Source organism: Bombyx mori, chromosome 16, assembly GCF_030269925.1.
Source record: "Bombyx mori chromosome 16, ASM3026992v2".
Taxonomy (NCBI): domain Eukaryota; kingdom Metazoa; phylum Arthropoda; class Insecta; order Lepidoptera; family Bombycidae; genus Bombyx; species Bombyx mori.
This window is the reverse complement of record NC_085122.1, coordinates 6,285,470-6,298,927: the sequence shown is the minus strand read 5'-3', so window position 1 is coordinate 6,298,927 and position 13,458 is coordinate 6,285,470. Positions and strand designations below refer to the sequence as shown.

The window sequence follows — 13,458 nt, the reverse complement described above, 5'->3', positions numbered from 1 at the left end:
GGTGATCGAAGCCACGCTAACACAATAGAAGAATCTGACCATGCGTATATATCTTCGCAGTTCACACGATCTTTATAAATACATAGCACCCTCTCACACAGCTGAGACAATAATACCGCCGCACATAACTCTAAGCGTGGTATCGTCAAAACCGGTTTGATAGGCGCCACGCGAGTTTTTGCAATTAAAAGAAAGCATCTAACATTATGTTGTAAGTCCGTAAGACGTAGGTAAATGCTAGCAGCATATGCTTTCTCGGATGCGTCCGAAAACCCATGAATTTGGACAGCATATGTATTTGGCAAAACATAACGTGGAATTTCTAATTGCGATAAGAGTGGTAACTCATTGATAAAGGTCGACCACGCGTTTGCTATATTCACGGGCAGTGGGTCGTCCCAGCCAACTTTTGATAACCATAATAATTGTATTAAATGTTTGGCATATAAAGTGACAGGAGCGAGCCAACCCATGGGATCATAAATTTTCGCTATTTGAGATAGAATCGCACGTTTTGTTATTTTATCGGTTCCTACTTGAACAGAAAATGAAAAAACGTCAAGCTTTGGGTTCCACTGCAGACCGAGGACTTTTATTTGCATATCATTTTCCATGGAAGCGAAGGATATGTTGTCCTGCCGCTCACCGTGAAGACTTGGCGTCTGAACTGCCGCGAGTATCGCGGGCGAGTTGCTGCACCACTTTCGCAGTTGGAATCCCGCTGATTGACAAATACCAATTAATTGTTGTTGTAAAACTAAAGCACGTGACTCGTCACTTTCTCCCGTGACTACGTCATCAACAAACACTTGGTCCCTCAGGACCTCCGAGGCTAACGGGAACCGCGTCTGCTCATCGACAGCTAGCTGTCGTATCGTGCGTAGTGCTAAATATGGTGAAGAACTAATGCCGAAAGTAACTGTTCGGAGTCGATAGTCGCGTACGGGTTCATTTAATGATGACCGCCATAAGATTCGTTGAAAATCGCGATCCGACTCGCGTATTAAAATGTTTCGGTACATTTGTTTTATATCTGCCGTGAAAGCAATAGAATTTAATCTAAATTTTAGTAAAACATCGACTATGTCTTGATGCAATTTAGGACCGACTAACAAGATGTCATTCAAAGACTTTCCATTGGAAGTTTTGCAACCTGCATCAAAAACAACGCGCGTTCGCGTAGTAGTACTCGATTCTTTGACCACGCAGTGGTGCGGTATGTAATACGAATTGTCCGGGACCAGGGACGGAGTGTGAACTAACTCCATGTGCTCGAGATCATCGTATTCTTTTAAACACGTGTGATAGTCCATTTTTAACAAATGATTACGTTCTAAACGATATTCTAATTTATTTAATCTAGCTAAAGCTATACTCCGGGATTCACCTAAGGTCGGGGAATCCGGTCTAAGCGGAAGGGGGACTATGTATCGTCCGCTTTTGTCACGAGTATGTGAGCTAACAAATAACGATTCACACAAAGTTTCATCTGGAGTGAACTCTTTCCTTTCAGGCAACGACTCCAATTCCCAAAATTTTGTTAGTTCCATGTCATCGTAGGATGAGCTAAAACTTGAATGATAAACTTGTATTCCTGTAGTAACAGGGGAAGACTTGTGATTGAAAGAAAGACTACCTAACAATAGATAACCGAAGATGCTATTTATAGCTATCGGCGAACCAGGTGGTCCCGTAATCACATTGCCTAATAATATTTGGGACAGTATGTCCGCACCTAAAAGCATTTCCACTGGTTGTGGAGTATGAAAATTGGGATCAGCTAATGTAATATTCTGTATATGAGGCCATTCCGTGAAAGGTAAAGAAACGCTTGGCATATTTTGTAAAACAATCTTTGGTAAAATAAATGCTTCAACCGGAATCGAAGGCTGATCCCCATTACGAGGGGTAACGCAAAACGTTACGACGCCATTCGGGTATACAGGCTTACTATCACCCACACCGAACACCGGAACGTTAGTATATTTACGTGCTAAATTTAAACGCTGCGCGCAAGCCTCTGTGATAAATGTCGCCTGACTACCACTATCTACAATACATCGAACGATGTGTTTAATACGCGGAGTCACACATACATGGATGAGCGCTGTGGCTAACAGAACTGTATCCCGAACACACGATGCAGTAGACTGTGCGTGATTCACCGCGGTCATGACGTGTTGAGCGGCTACGTCAGATTGAGATGACTCGTTGCGCGAGAGAGATGCAGAACTACTTTCTGTCATACCACTATTTACTGTAACCGACAAACGATGAGAATCAAAATGAAGCAAAGTATGATGTCTTTTTTGACACGAGCGACACACAAAATTGGACTTGCATTGTTTCACATCATGACCGACATTTAAACAATTAAAACAAACGTTTTTATTTTGAATGAAAGAATATCTATCACGCGGAGATAAATTTAGAAATTTGCTGCATTTATTTAACGTATGCTGAGCCTCACAACATAAACATATATTGTTCTTCGTGTTTTTATTTATTAAGGGAACGTCATGAATGACGCTAGCGGCAAATGAACGTCGCGTACCTAAGGTGGCTTCGCTTGACTTAGAAACAACACGCGATGCATTTTGCGGTAATGTTCGAGAACTACCCCCATGTGCGACCATTTTATCATTTGTATTTAAACTAACTGAATTTGAGTTTGAAAACTGGCATGCAGATAACTCACGTTCTAAGAAATTTATTAACGTGTCAATGTCTGGAATATCACATGGTTTTATTAGAGATAACTCGAACCTCTTACGTATTGAGGATGGTATTTTACGCAGTAGGATGTTCAATAATAAAAAACTCCATTGTTTCGTAGGTAATGGCATAACTTCTAACGCTTTTATATTTTCTTGATATATGTTCAGTAAATTACGCAAAGTAAGAATGTTTCTTTCGGAACAAGGTTCGATATCGAGTATTTTATCGATATGTTTCACTGCGATCACCCGTTTATTATCATACCGTGAAATTAAAATGTTCAAAGCCACAAAGTAATTGTCCTCAGTTATCGGTAGTGACTTTATTAAATTATACGGCTCATTTTTTAAAGTTAAAAGTAAGTAACGGAATTTCTCCGTGTTGGTGAAGGCATCACTGTCGTGCACTAACGAACGAAATAAATCATAAAACGGGGGCCACTCGGTAGGTTCCCCGTTGAAACACGGCATAGGCAAGGTGGGTAGTTTGGTTGCGCAACCACCGCTATGAGCATTGAATGAAGAATTTAAAATTGAAGGTCGACTCATGCGTCTACTCTCTTCATCCGATTTTTTCAAATTATTCATATGAGCAATTATGGCGTAGTAACAATCATTAAAATCACCACGAATTTTAAGCTGTTCATCTTTATCGAAACATTTTGATTTTATTAGAACCTTTTCAATTTTCGATTGTAATTTTGAGAACTTTCTGTGTTGAGAAGTTAGGTCTATAACACGAGATCTAAATTGCTGTTCATTAATTTGAGCAACTTGTAGTGTACGTTTGATATCGTCAAGAATTATTTCGCGTTCAAACAAATCTTGTTCGATATCCGCCATGATGGCTACGGAGCAGCGCGAGTTAATGGCGGTTATCGTGAATTTTATTTTATTACAAATTAAAAATGAATACTAACTCAAGACAACACAAGGTCACGCTAAGCAATTCGGTTCGAATGGACCAAAAAAAATATGTACAGTAAGGAACGAAATATGTCTGAAGACTTACCGGTTCACCTTCCTTCCACTGCCTCGCGCTCCCTGGGCTCAGCGTCGTTTCCGGAGGTGGGACCGTCTGTCCCTTGACTGGTACACGATGAACAATTGTCGCTGGTTCTAATGGTTACGCGTGACTTGCGTTGGGTAATTTTTGTTGTTTGTAATAAAAGAATGTCTGCCGCGGAACGCGTGTGTTAAGTTACTATACGACGGCGATCTCTGCCCGTAGGCTTGGAGGGGTTGCTCAGCAAGCTTCTGGTTGGCTAGCCGGCCGTCTACAGGCGAGATCGAACCTTACTGTACCTAGGTTAAGATTTGTGTTGTCTTGAAGATGTATTGTCTAATACTCGATACCAATAAAAATATAGAAACACGAAAATCTGTTTCAGTACGAAACAACTAGTATGTCACATCATATTAACTGAATAGGCCCAAACTGGTTTACACGGGAGCCCTCTTCTTTAGCGTCGCGAAGCTATTAAACAAAGTCTGGTACGACCATTTGATCTACAAACGGTAGAACATGGCGGTCATTCTTGTGCTCATTTTGCGAGACTTTGTCAAACTCTTCGTTTTGGTATCGGGTCGAGGGACCTTCGTTCCTCATGCTTTCTCTCTGCTCATCTTCAGTCTATTTAATGATGACATTATCAGGTAGCCACTGACCCAGTTAGCCCTCATTCATAACAAGACCGCTTACTATTCCTATAGGAACAAATTCTCCATTTGTAACGAAACTTCAGACTACAGTCCTAACCCTCGGATAGTGGTTCCGGAAGTTTTATTTTTATTTTTTTATTGCAAAAATAGATGGACGAGCTCACACCCTACCTAGTGTTGAGTGGTTACGGAAGCCCATAGACATTTACAACGTAAATGCCGCCATCCACCTTGAGATATGAGTACTAAGATCTCAGTATATTAGTAGAAAAATATCTAGTAAAGCTACAACGGCTGCCCCACCCTTCAAACCGAAACGAATTATTGCTTCACGGCAGAAATAGGCAGGGTGGTGGTACCTACCCGTGCGGACTCACAACAGGTCCTACCACCAGTAAAAGTAAAGAGATGCATTTAACACATCACATCTGGAAGATACATTTTTCTTCGGCCAATACCCTAAGAAAGTTGATCGATCGAGGCAGATAGATCAGTTATTAATTAAGGAAAATAAATAAACTTGATTTTCATGAAACAACAATAGCCTTTATTCAGTCCGTAATCGTGTATTCATTTTCAATTTCAATCCCAATTAAGTGAAAAGTGATCCCATTTTGAGATTTCATCAAACAATCTCTGTCCAGGGCATTCAGTGGGAGTGACTTGTCTGTGTCCGACGAGTTTGTAATCAGATCGGATGTGACCGAGCCTCACACCAGCTTCGATCAGGTCCTTGACGGATTGTAGCTGCGCCTGTGGCGGTTTATTAGCTGGAATGAGATTGGACATGTTAAATTCAATAATGTTATGGTATCTCAAACTTAATGTAATTACTAGTTAGATTAATACGTTGAAGAAATAGCGAGTAGTTATCGCCGTATGCTGATCCTTACGAAGTGTGGGAACCAAATGGCACCAAGAAATCCCGATTATACTCGAACAAGGAAAAAGCAGACAGAGTATTCTTTAGTGTACACCAAAGAATAAATAAACAATGCGATACACTAAATACAAAAAAGTACAATTGGCGGTCTTATCGCTAAGAGCGATCTCTTCCAGACAACCATCAGGTGGACAAGAATCATTTGGAAACGAATTACGCGCGGTGTACTAATCCAATGAAATACATATACATACACACATACATACATATATAATTCGTAAATATACAAACAAATACACAATGTAAAATACTGTTTACAATACAAAAAATACTGTTTGCCATTTCACCCAGCTGGACCGAATAAATATATAACCTTAAAACTTCTAAAATTATGATTAACTCAATGGCCAATATCAGATTTCAACGATAAACCCCATGGCACTCTGTTTAGATTTGATTAAATTCCACTAGGCCACTGCCAAATCCTGGCAGGTATGTAACTAAAAAGAATATTGGATAAGACGGGACTACGTCAATCGTCGTAATAGAACATTTTCCATATTTAAAATGTATAGCTCTGAAGGAATATTTACTAATAAAATCTCCAATCAACAAGATTCCGATGCTTCGGGTGTTGACGCCGTATGTGTGAGCTCCAAGTGTACTCCATCCACGGCCCTCGAAGACAGTTCCTTCACCGCCGACAGCAAAACTGTTAAAAATATTTAATACATAAAATTATAGCTTTCGGCTTCTTGAAAATGTATTAAATAGAAAATCCGGATACATAGTGCATCCATTACTGGTGGTAGGACCTCTTGTGATTCCACGTGGGTGGGTACCACCACTCTGCCTATTTCTGCCGTGAAGCAGTAATGCACTTCGGTTTGAAGGGTGGGGCAGCCGTTGTAACTATACTTGAGACCTTAGAACTTACTCTCAAGGTGGGTGGCGCATTTACGTTGTGGTTGTCTATGGGCTCCAGTAACCACTTAACACCAGGTGGGCTGTGAGTTCGTCCACCCATCTAAGCAATAAAAAAAAGTTGGAAAACTTGAATTAAAAAATTACTTTTATCTAGTGGTCCCGCAGTAGTCGAAATTCGACTATAATTAATTGAAATGGTATTTTTAAACATTCTAGTGTTCTAGTCTATGGTTCTAGTGTCAAACACTATTATACTTCTATAATATAATCACAATTTCGCCAAAAATATGCTATAGATAAATAATATTAAAGCAAACAATATTAATCTATTCTCAATTTGCACACAGACTTTAAACAATAACAAAAGTTTGACAACTGACAACAAACAAAGAGTATATTTATATGTATGTGTTGTGTCAAATACCTGGTAGTGTGTGTAATGTTTTATTTTTATTGATTTAAGGTGCTGGTTGATTTAAGTGATTTAAGGATATGCATAAAATATTTATGCATAATTAAACAAAAATATTAGTATTTCTGCGCTCCTTCTCTATATTCTCTATATAAGTGTGGGAAATTTCATACACCTCCGTCCGCGCAATTTTCGTAAAAAGGGGTACAAAGTTTTTGCTTCACGTATTAATATATATAAGTAGATACCAAATCCACATTTTCAAAGGTCATTTAATATTTTGGAATCTTAAAATTCTCAGTAGATCCGAGTGGGTGTAGTGATAGCGGGCTTATAGTATCATCACCACCTGGTTAACACCATCATTCATTATATTTTTAACGAACAAAAAATTTAAACCGTCGGATCGATTTAGCTCTTTTTGCTGTATTTGACTCGAGCTGGGCTTGGGGGAGGCCTATGTCCAGCAGTGGACGTCCATGAGCTGACAAGAAGAAGAAGAAGACTCGAGCTGTGTCGTATACATATATGTATTTCACATAGGTAAAAGCTATGGATCCCATGGACTGTCTATAGGATCAACGCATTAATACTCGCGAAGCTCGAAATTTAAAGCTTTCTAGCATCTGCCTAAAGCGAATCCTACGATACTTCGAATACATTGGCAGGAAAAACGATGACAATCTAGAAAAACTGGTGATTTCTGGGAAGTGCAAGGAATAAGATCGCGAGGGCGCACTCCAATGCGTTGGTCTGACCAGGTCCGCACTACCCTTGATTCGACCGTCTAGAAGAACAGGCAAAAACGAAGACAGGACGAGATGCTACAACATCGTGAGAATGAAACTCATGGAGGTGGTCAGGACTCTCAGTTATGAGGAGCGCGACTGAAGAAAGGATACATAGCATTGACTTTGAAATTCAGTTCTATTGATGTCACATATACATAATATACGATTGATGGTAGGATGATAATATCGAAATGCAAATTATCTGTTATATTATCTCCGGTTATCGTGAAATCGCAGTGATTCAATTTTCGTTAAGCGTAAGTGAAATTCGATCATAATCACAAAACCTACGTCATTTTTTATTGGTATGCAAAGTCACTCCGCATTTTTTGTCTTTGTGTTTTGTATGATAATCTACCAAATCTACGTACTTTACCGATTGTGATTTACGTAGTTTTTTTTTGGATCTTGCGTTATCATATATCACTTTTATTACGCAACGCCACGTAAAGTACTTACATACCTACGATGATGGTACTGTAAAAAATTTTATAGGCGTGTACTCCGCCAAAACATTGAATTACTTATTCTCTATATATTAGGAATATTAAGGTATTAATGTATTTTTTTCATTTTTTTTATTCTTAAATATAGTTATTTTTTAGTTCATTTTGTGATATTTTACGGCAGGCTTGTGGAGAGTATTAAGCGGCGGGCAGCGGCTTGGCTCTGCCCCTGGCATTGCTGAAGTCCATGGGCGACAGTAACCACTCACCATCAGGTGGGCCGTATGCTCGTCTGCCTACAAGGGCAATAAAAAAAGAGATTAAATTGGTCTAAATATACAGACCTTTTTATTTGCTCATCTACTAAGATTTATTATTATTTTTTCTAATATCGTCTAACACAATCAAACCCACGAATTTAATGAATTTGTGTGTGATTAAAGAGTCTTCTGAGCGCAAGGGTTTTTTTATTGCTTCGATGGGTGGACGAGCTCACAGCCCACCTGGTGTTATGTGGTTACTGGAGCCCATAGACATCTACAACGTAAATGCGCCACCCATCTTGAGATATAAGTTCTAAGGTCTCAAGCATAGTTACAACGGCTGCCCTACCCTTCAAACCGAAACGCATTACTGCTTCACGGCAAAAATAGGCAGGGTGGTGGTACCTACCTACGCGGACTCACAATAGGTCCTACCACCAGTTCAATTTTACTTCCCGATGAAGGTTACGGGGTGACCCGAGGGGTAAGAGCAGCCGGCTGGCTGAGTAAAGTGCTTCCGACCAGGCCGATTCTATGCTAACCTATGAAGCTATATGGCTGTTGCTAATTCAGTCGCAGCTTGACTATCATCAGTTTATATCCGCGGGAACGTAACGATTGATATATATTTTTAGGCTTAATTTTCTTTAATGCATTAGATGTTACTAACTGATATCCGATATCTGTCCAGCCATTGGTTACTTGGTGCACTCTCTGCATGTTGCGCATATCTCTCTCACAGTTTGCCCGAGTTAAGCATATTCTGGGAATATAGCTGTGATGGATCACTACTATGGGCACTGGACTAACTCCAAGGGGTGATGACGCTGTCGATGGCCTTGCACCCCACTCCTCTCGGCTTACGAAAGGGAAGGAATACGCTGGAAGAAAGTAAGATCATTGGAATTTTAAAGAATCGAGACTAATAAGTAATTTTACTGCAACAAAAAAAAAATATATACCCCAGTTGATTATTTTCGACAGTCCCAACCTTCAAACCTTTATTTTAATTTTAAAGCATCAACTTTTAAGCCCAATACAATAAATTTCGCGGGTTGATATTGCTTTTAAATTTACTTAGTGCGTTATTAACTAAAGGAGCATAAAGTTAACGGACATCTATGCTTTTTATGTTTCAGTTAGAATATTTCAAACTGTTCTTGATGTAATATTGATAATAACTATATCAATCTTATATTTACTTAAATATTTTTTTAAATTACAGACTATAGGTTGAGGGCCTAAGAAAAAAACCTGTTTATGTAGCGATTTGCCATTACGGAACAGATTTTGATGCAGATAATGGCGATATATACATGCATATATAAATAATAATAATCTATGGCATACTGCTTAAAATTATGACTCATTAAATAAATAAATTTACACGTAGAAGTGGACCAAAACAGGATTTTTTTGTCACTGGAAGCGACAATTTATCTGCATCGCTGCTTCATATTTTTTGAGAATAATTTACTGTTTTAACTAGTTTTTAAAATTTTAGAATTACTTACCACTAGCTGTTTGTATTGGACTAGGTAATGCAGTCACTACCGAGATTAAGCTGATGGCAATGAATAAAAATAGACCAGCCATCGTTCCTGAAAATATTATAATATCCTTTATTCATATTTTGTGTATATTTGCTTTTATCATCTATACTATTTATCAATCTTTTTTTATTTTATTATTATTTGCTACCATAGTCCGTATGTATTTTGTTACGTACGTATTCTAATACTGTGAGGCAATATTCAATATCTTATCATTCGACGAAGATGCAATCCGATAAAGAATAATAAATTACTTTGATTTTGATTTGATTTCGATAATATTGACGTCCTGTTTAATTATATCAAGACGAAAATTTTCCATATTTTATTATTTAACTGCGTAGTTCAGAATAGTGCTATCTCATCCTTTACTATGGCTGTCGGGAACTAAAGGATGGTCTAGAAAACAGGCAGAAGCGTTATGTTAATATTATACGGCACTCGGTGGTGGAAAGGCGTTTGGTAAGCCCACACAGGAGGGTATCACCAGTCTGCCTATTCACGCCATGAAGCATTAATGCGACCCAAATTAAGAAGCGGATCTGCTTGCAAAAACAACCGAGACTAAAAATCTGTGTGTGTATGAATATATGTACATTTATAACAAAGCAGATGGCAGCATTCTTGTTTTGACATTTATGGACTCTGGTAATCTATACTTCTATACTTAATATTATAAAGAGGAAAGATTTGTTTGTTTGTTTGTACTGAATAGGCTCCGAAACTACTGAACCAATTTGAAAAATTCTTTCACTGTTTGGAAGCTACACTATTCCCGAGTGACATAGGCCATAATATTTTTTGAAAAAAATTAGGGATCCTTACTCCAATAGTGTAATCCTAGGTGTAAAAAAATTACCTAAAATATTCTTTACATCGCGTGCCCTGCGAAAACTATTGATGATAGAATAAAATAATGTACTCCGACTCTGTAGAACACATTATTATTTACAAAAAGTGTCGCGACAGCATATGTCTAACTATTATAGTTATGCCGCAATAAGTGTTCTTTTATTTTTAAAAATAAAACAACGTCAAATATTTTTGAAATTTTTGTTAAAGACCCGAAGGAGCCGGAGCGGGTCACTAGTCACTTAATATTGGGAAATGGGGTTGCTATCCGTTTAAAGCAATAAAGAACCAGCTAATGAAATTTGAATTTTAGAAGGTATGTTGTTTTTATTTATTCGGGCAGTCGAGGGATAAAGGTTAATTTCCCAAAACACAATTCAATAGTTCACTAAAAGGGAACAACTATATAATTTAAAATCTTTGGTCTGAATAATTCAGCTTTGCAATTAGCATTAAAATTCTGTTTAAAGCATATTTCGAACACTACTGTTGAGTTTGTGAATTATTAGTACACAGTATACGTATTATTATTATTCAGCTCAGTTCTTTTTAGGTAAAGGGGCTCGTAAGCATGCAAAGAACACACATTAAATCCTATTAGGTATAAGTATCTAAATCCAATGATTGACTGGAAGAAATCACTTTCAGTGAAAAGTCCGCCCATTATATTTCTTTACTTTTAAGTTTAATTTTTCTTATTCGTTTTTTCTAGATAACATCGCTATCTTTGTGTACCCAACACCATTTTTTTATTGTATTAAATGTTGTAATGTAAATGTTATAATAAACATTTTTATTTTAGGCAAAATTTATTTTTAAATATGTCATATTCATTGAAATATAATGTCATATGACCTTTTCATTCAATAAAAATATCTTATTTAAGGCAACATCTAACAGTCTAATAGTTATTATTTGGATTGGATTAAGGACATTGATTTTCAATTACAAATGTGCCATTAATTTTAATAGTAAAATATATATTTTAATTAAGATATTTTCTATTGAAAAATATTTTTTCGATGCTCAGTACATTATTATTGAGAAATATGTCTCTCTTCAACTTTTTAGGGGGTTTCTTTAGCAAAGCGATCCATAAATTTTCATTGTGTTAAAAGCCGACCTAACCTAATAGGGGCTCTAATAAAGAAAAAAAAAACGTGAAATTATTATAATGATATTTGTAGTTAAAATCAATAATATATTCCAAACTTCTAATCTAAAACTGAATGTAAATCCTAAGAAAGATTTGAATACTTACCAAAATGAAATTAAATAATTCACAACACACAGATATAAATAAATAATATACTATGTAGGTACTCACGTTTATGACCAATGAATCAATGTAATTTATTATATAAATTCTTTCTTTATATACGTACGATATTTAAGACGCTCTACTGTTATATGTTGGTGTTTTTAGATAATTATCCTAACCAAATGAAACTATGAATACGATTAATCTACGTCACCGATAAAGGTAGTGTTATAATTATCTTGAGTAGGGCTGGTTAATACCCATTTTATTTTGATTAATCGATAGCGTTAGAAGTTAATGAACTGTTCGAAAAATTAATAATCAAACTTTATTCGATTTAAATTTATGTTCTATGTGTTTAAAGAAAATAAATCTATAATGTGTTAATCGTTTTCGATAAAGACGTATTTATCATTTAAATCCGCAATAGTTTTAATAGGTAATTGAAAACCCGCTTTTTCCGATAGCGAACTCTTGAGAGCTGCTTATCATTATAAGACTTTTATTCATTACTAGCTGACCCGGCAAACTTCGTAGTGCCTCAATCGATAAATAAAAGGCAAATAGAATCCGTCCAATGGGGGACACATCAAAGTAAAAACAAAATTGTTAATTTTATTTGATTCCGAGCATTTTCATATTTATCTATCTTTTAAATCTTCTCTGGACTTCCGCAAATAATTCAAAACCAAAATTAGCCAACTCGGTCCAGCCGTTCTTGAGTTTTAGCGAGACTAATGAACAGCAATTCATTTATATATATATAGATATAGATAAATATATTACCGCTACTTTAACTAATTATTGTGTTTAATTAAATTATTGAGCCTATTTTATAAAAGAGTTTCTAATTTCTTCACAAACTTTGCGAATGCCATTACATTTAATTTTAGAACTGGCGATTGTTTATCAATGGCAAGATGGTCGTTCAAGGAAAACCACATTCTATTTTAGCAATCCTTATTAGTTTTTTGTTTGTTTGTAATCAATGTGTTCGTACATTTTTGTGTTATGCTTGCTACAGTTGCTGTTGTCAATTTAGGGAAGATTTTTGTCTTAGCACGCTAGAAAACGTTGATGGCACTCGCCTTTTTTATAAGCGGTGGCCGAGTATTAAGAAACTGGTTTATTTCATTTATTAGCGATAGTAACGGCGAAGTGAGGCTCTTATTGCTTAATTTATTTGCTTTATGCAAAATTAAATAAATAAATACGTTTTGAAGTAAAAAGGTGTTTTAATCTAGCTGAAATGACAAAAGTGTATGATCAAAAAATCCAATCTTTCTTGACCATCTCTCAGCTATCTGGCTGAAAACAGTTTCGTGTAATAAGTACTTAAGTTCACGGTTATGGCAACAGAGAGTATTTTAACGCCTAAGGAATCCACTATTATGGCAGGATCAGGTGAGAGACTTATCTAATTTTAGCATTATAATAATTACAAATAGTCAAAATCTTCATTAAAATAACAATGATTTTGAATTGGGTTGTTGTTTGTCAAGTGACTGGGAGCGTGGCTTCTTCTATAATCCGGCTACTCGAAGGTCGGGTATGGAGGATGGTTTGAGACCGGGATACATTGGCACTTAGTGGCCCATATTGTTGTTTGTCACGTACTAACTTCAAATAAATAATGCGATTGATGACGATTGTTAGATATCAATCAAAGTAAATGAGATGTTTTGCGAGTA

The 13,458-nt window shown here is 36.7% G+C and overlaps 1 protein-coding gene across 3 annotated transcripts; it reads right to left on the bottom strand.

Moving 5' to 3' along the window:
- Nucleotides 1-4,903: 4,903 nt before the first annotated feature.
- On the bottom strand, nt 4,904-12,325 carry LOC101735926 (peptidoglycan-recognition protein LB). Of its 3 annotated transcripts, none has more exons than XM_021349836.3 (5): nt 11,834-12,325; nt 9,616-9,702; nt 8,772-8,982; nt 5,856-5,974; nt 4,904-5,149 (listed from the first exon to the last, which is right to left on the bottom strand). In XM_021349836.3, the coding sequence occupies exons 2-5, from the start codon at nt 9,695-9,697 to the stop codon at nt 4,962-4,964; spliced, it is 600 nt and encodes a 199-aa protein (XP_021205511.1). In that variant the 5' UTR covers nt 9,698-9,702; nt 11,834-12,325; the 3' UTR covers nt 4,904-4,961. The 3 variants fall into 3 exon arrangements, with proteins under 3 accessions (XP_021205511.1, XP_037872331.1, XP_062528980.1); XM_038016403.2 differs by having other exon boundaries at nt 11,768-11,916; XM_062672996.1 differs by lacking the exon at nt 11,834-12,325 and adding an exon at nt 9,831-9,923.
- Between the last annotated feature and the right edge of the window lie 1,133 nt (nt 12,326-13,458).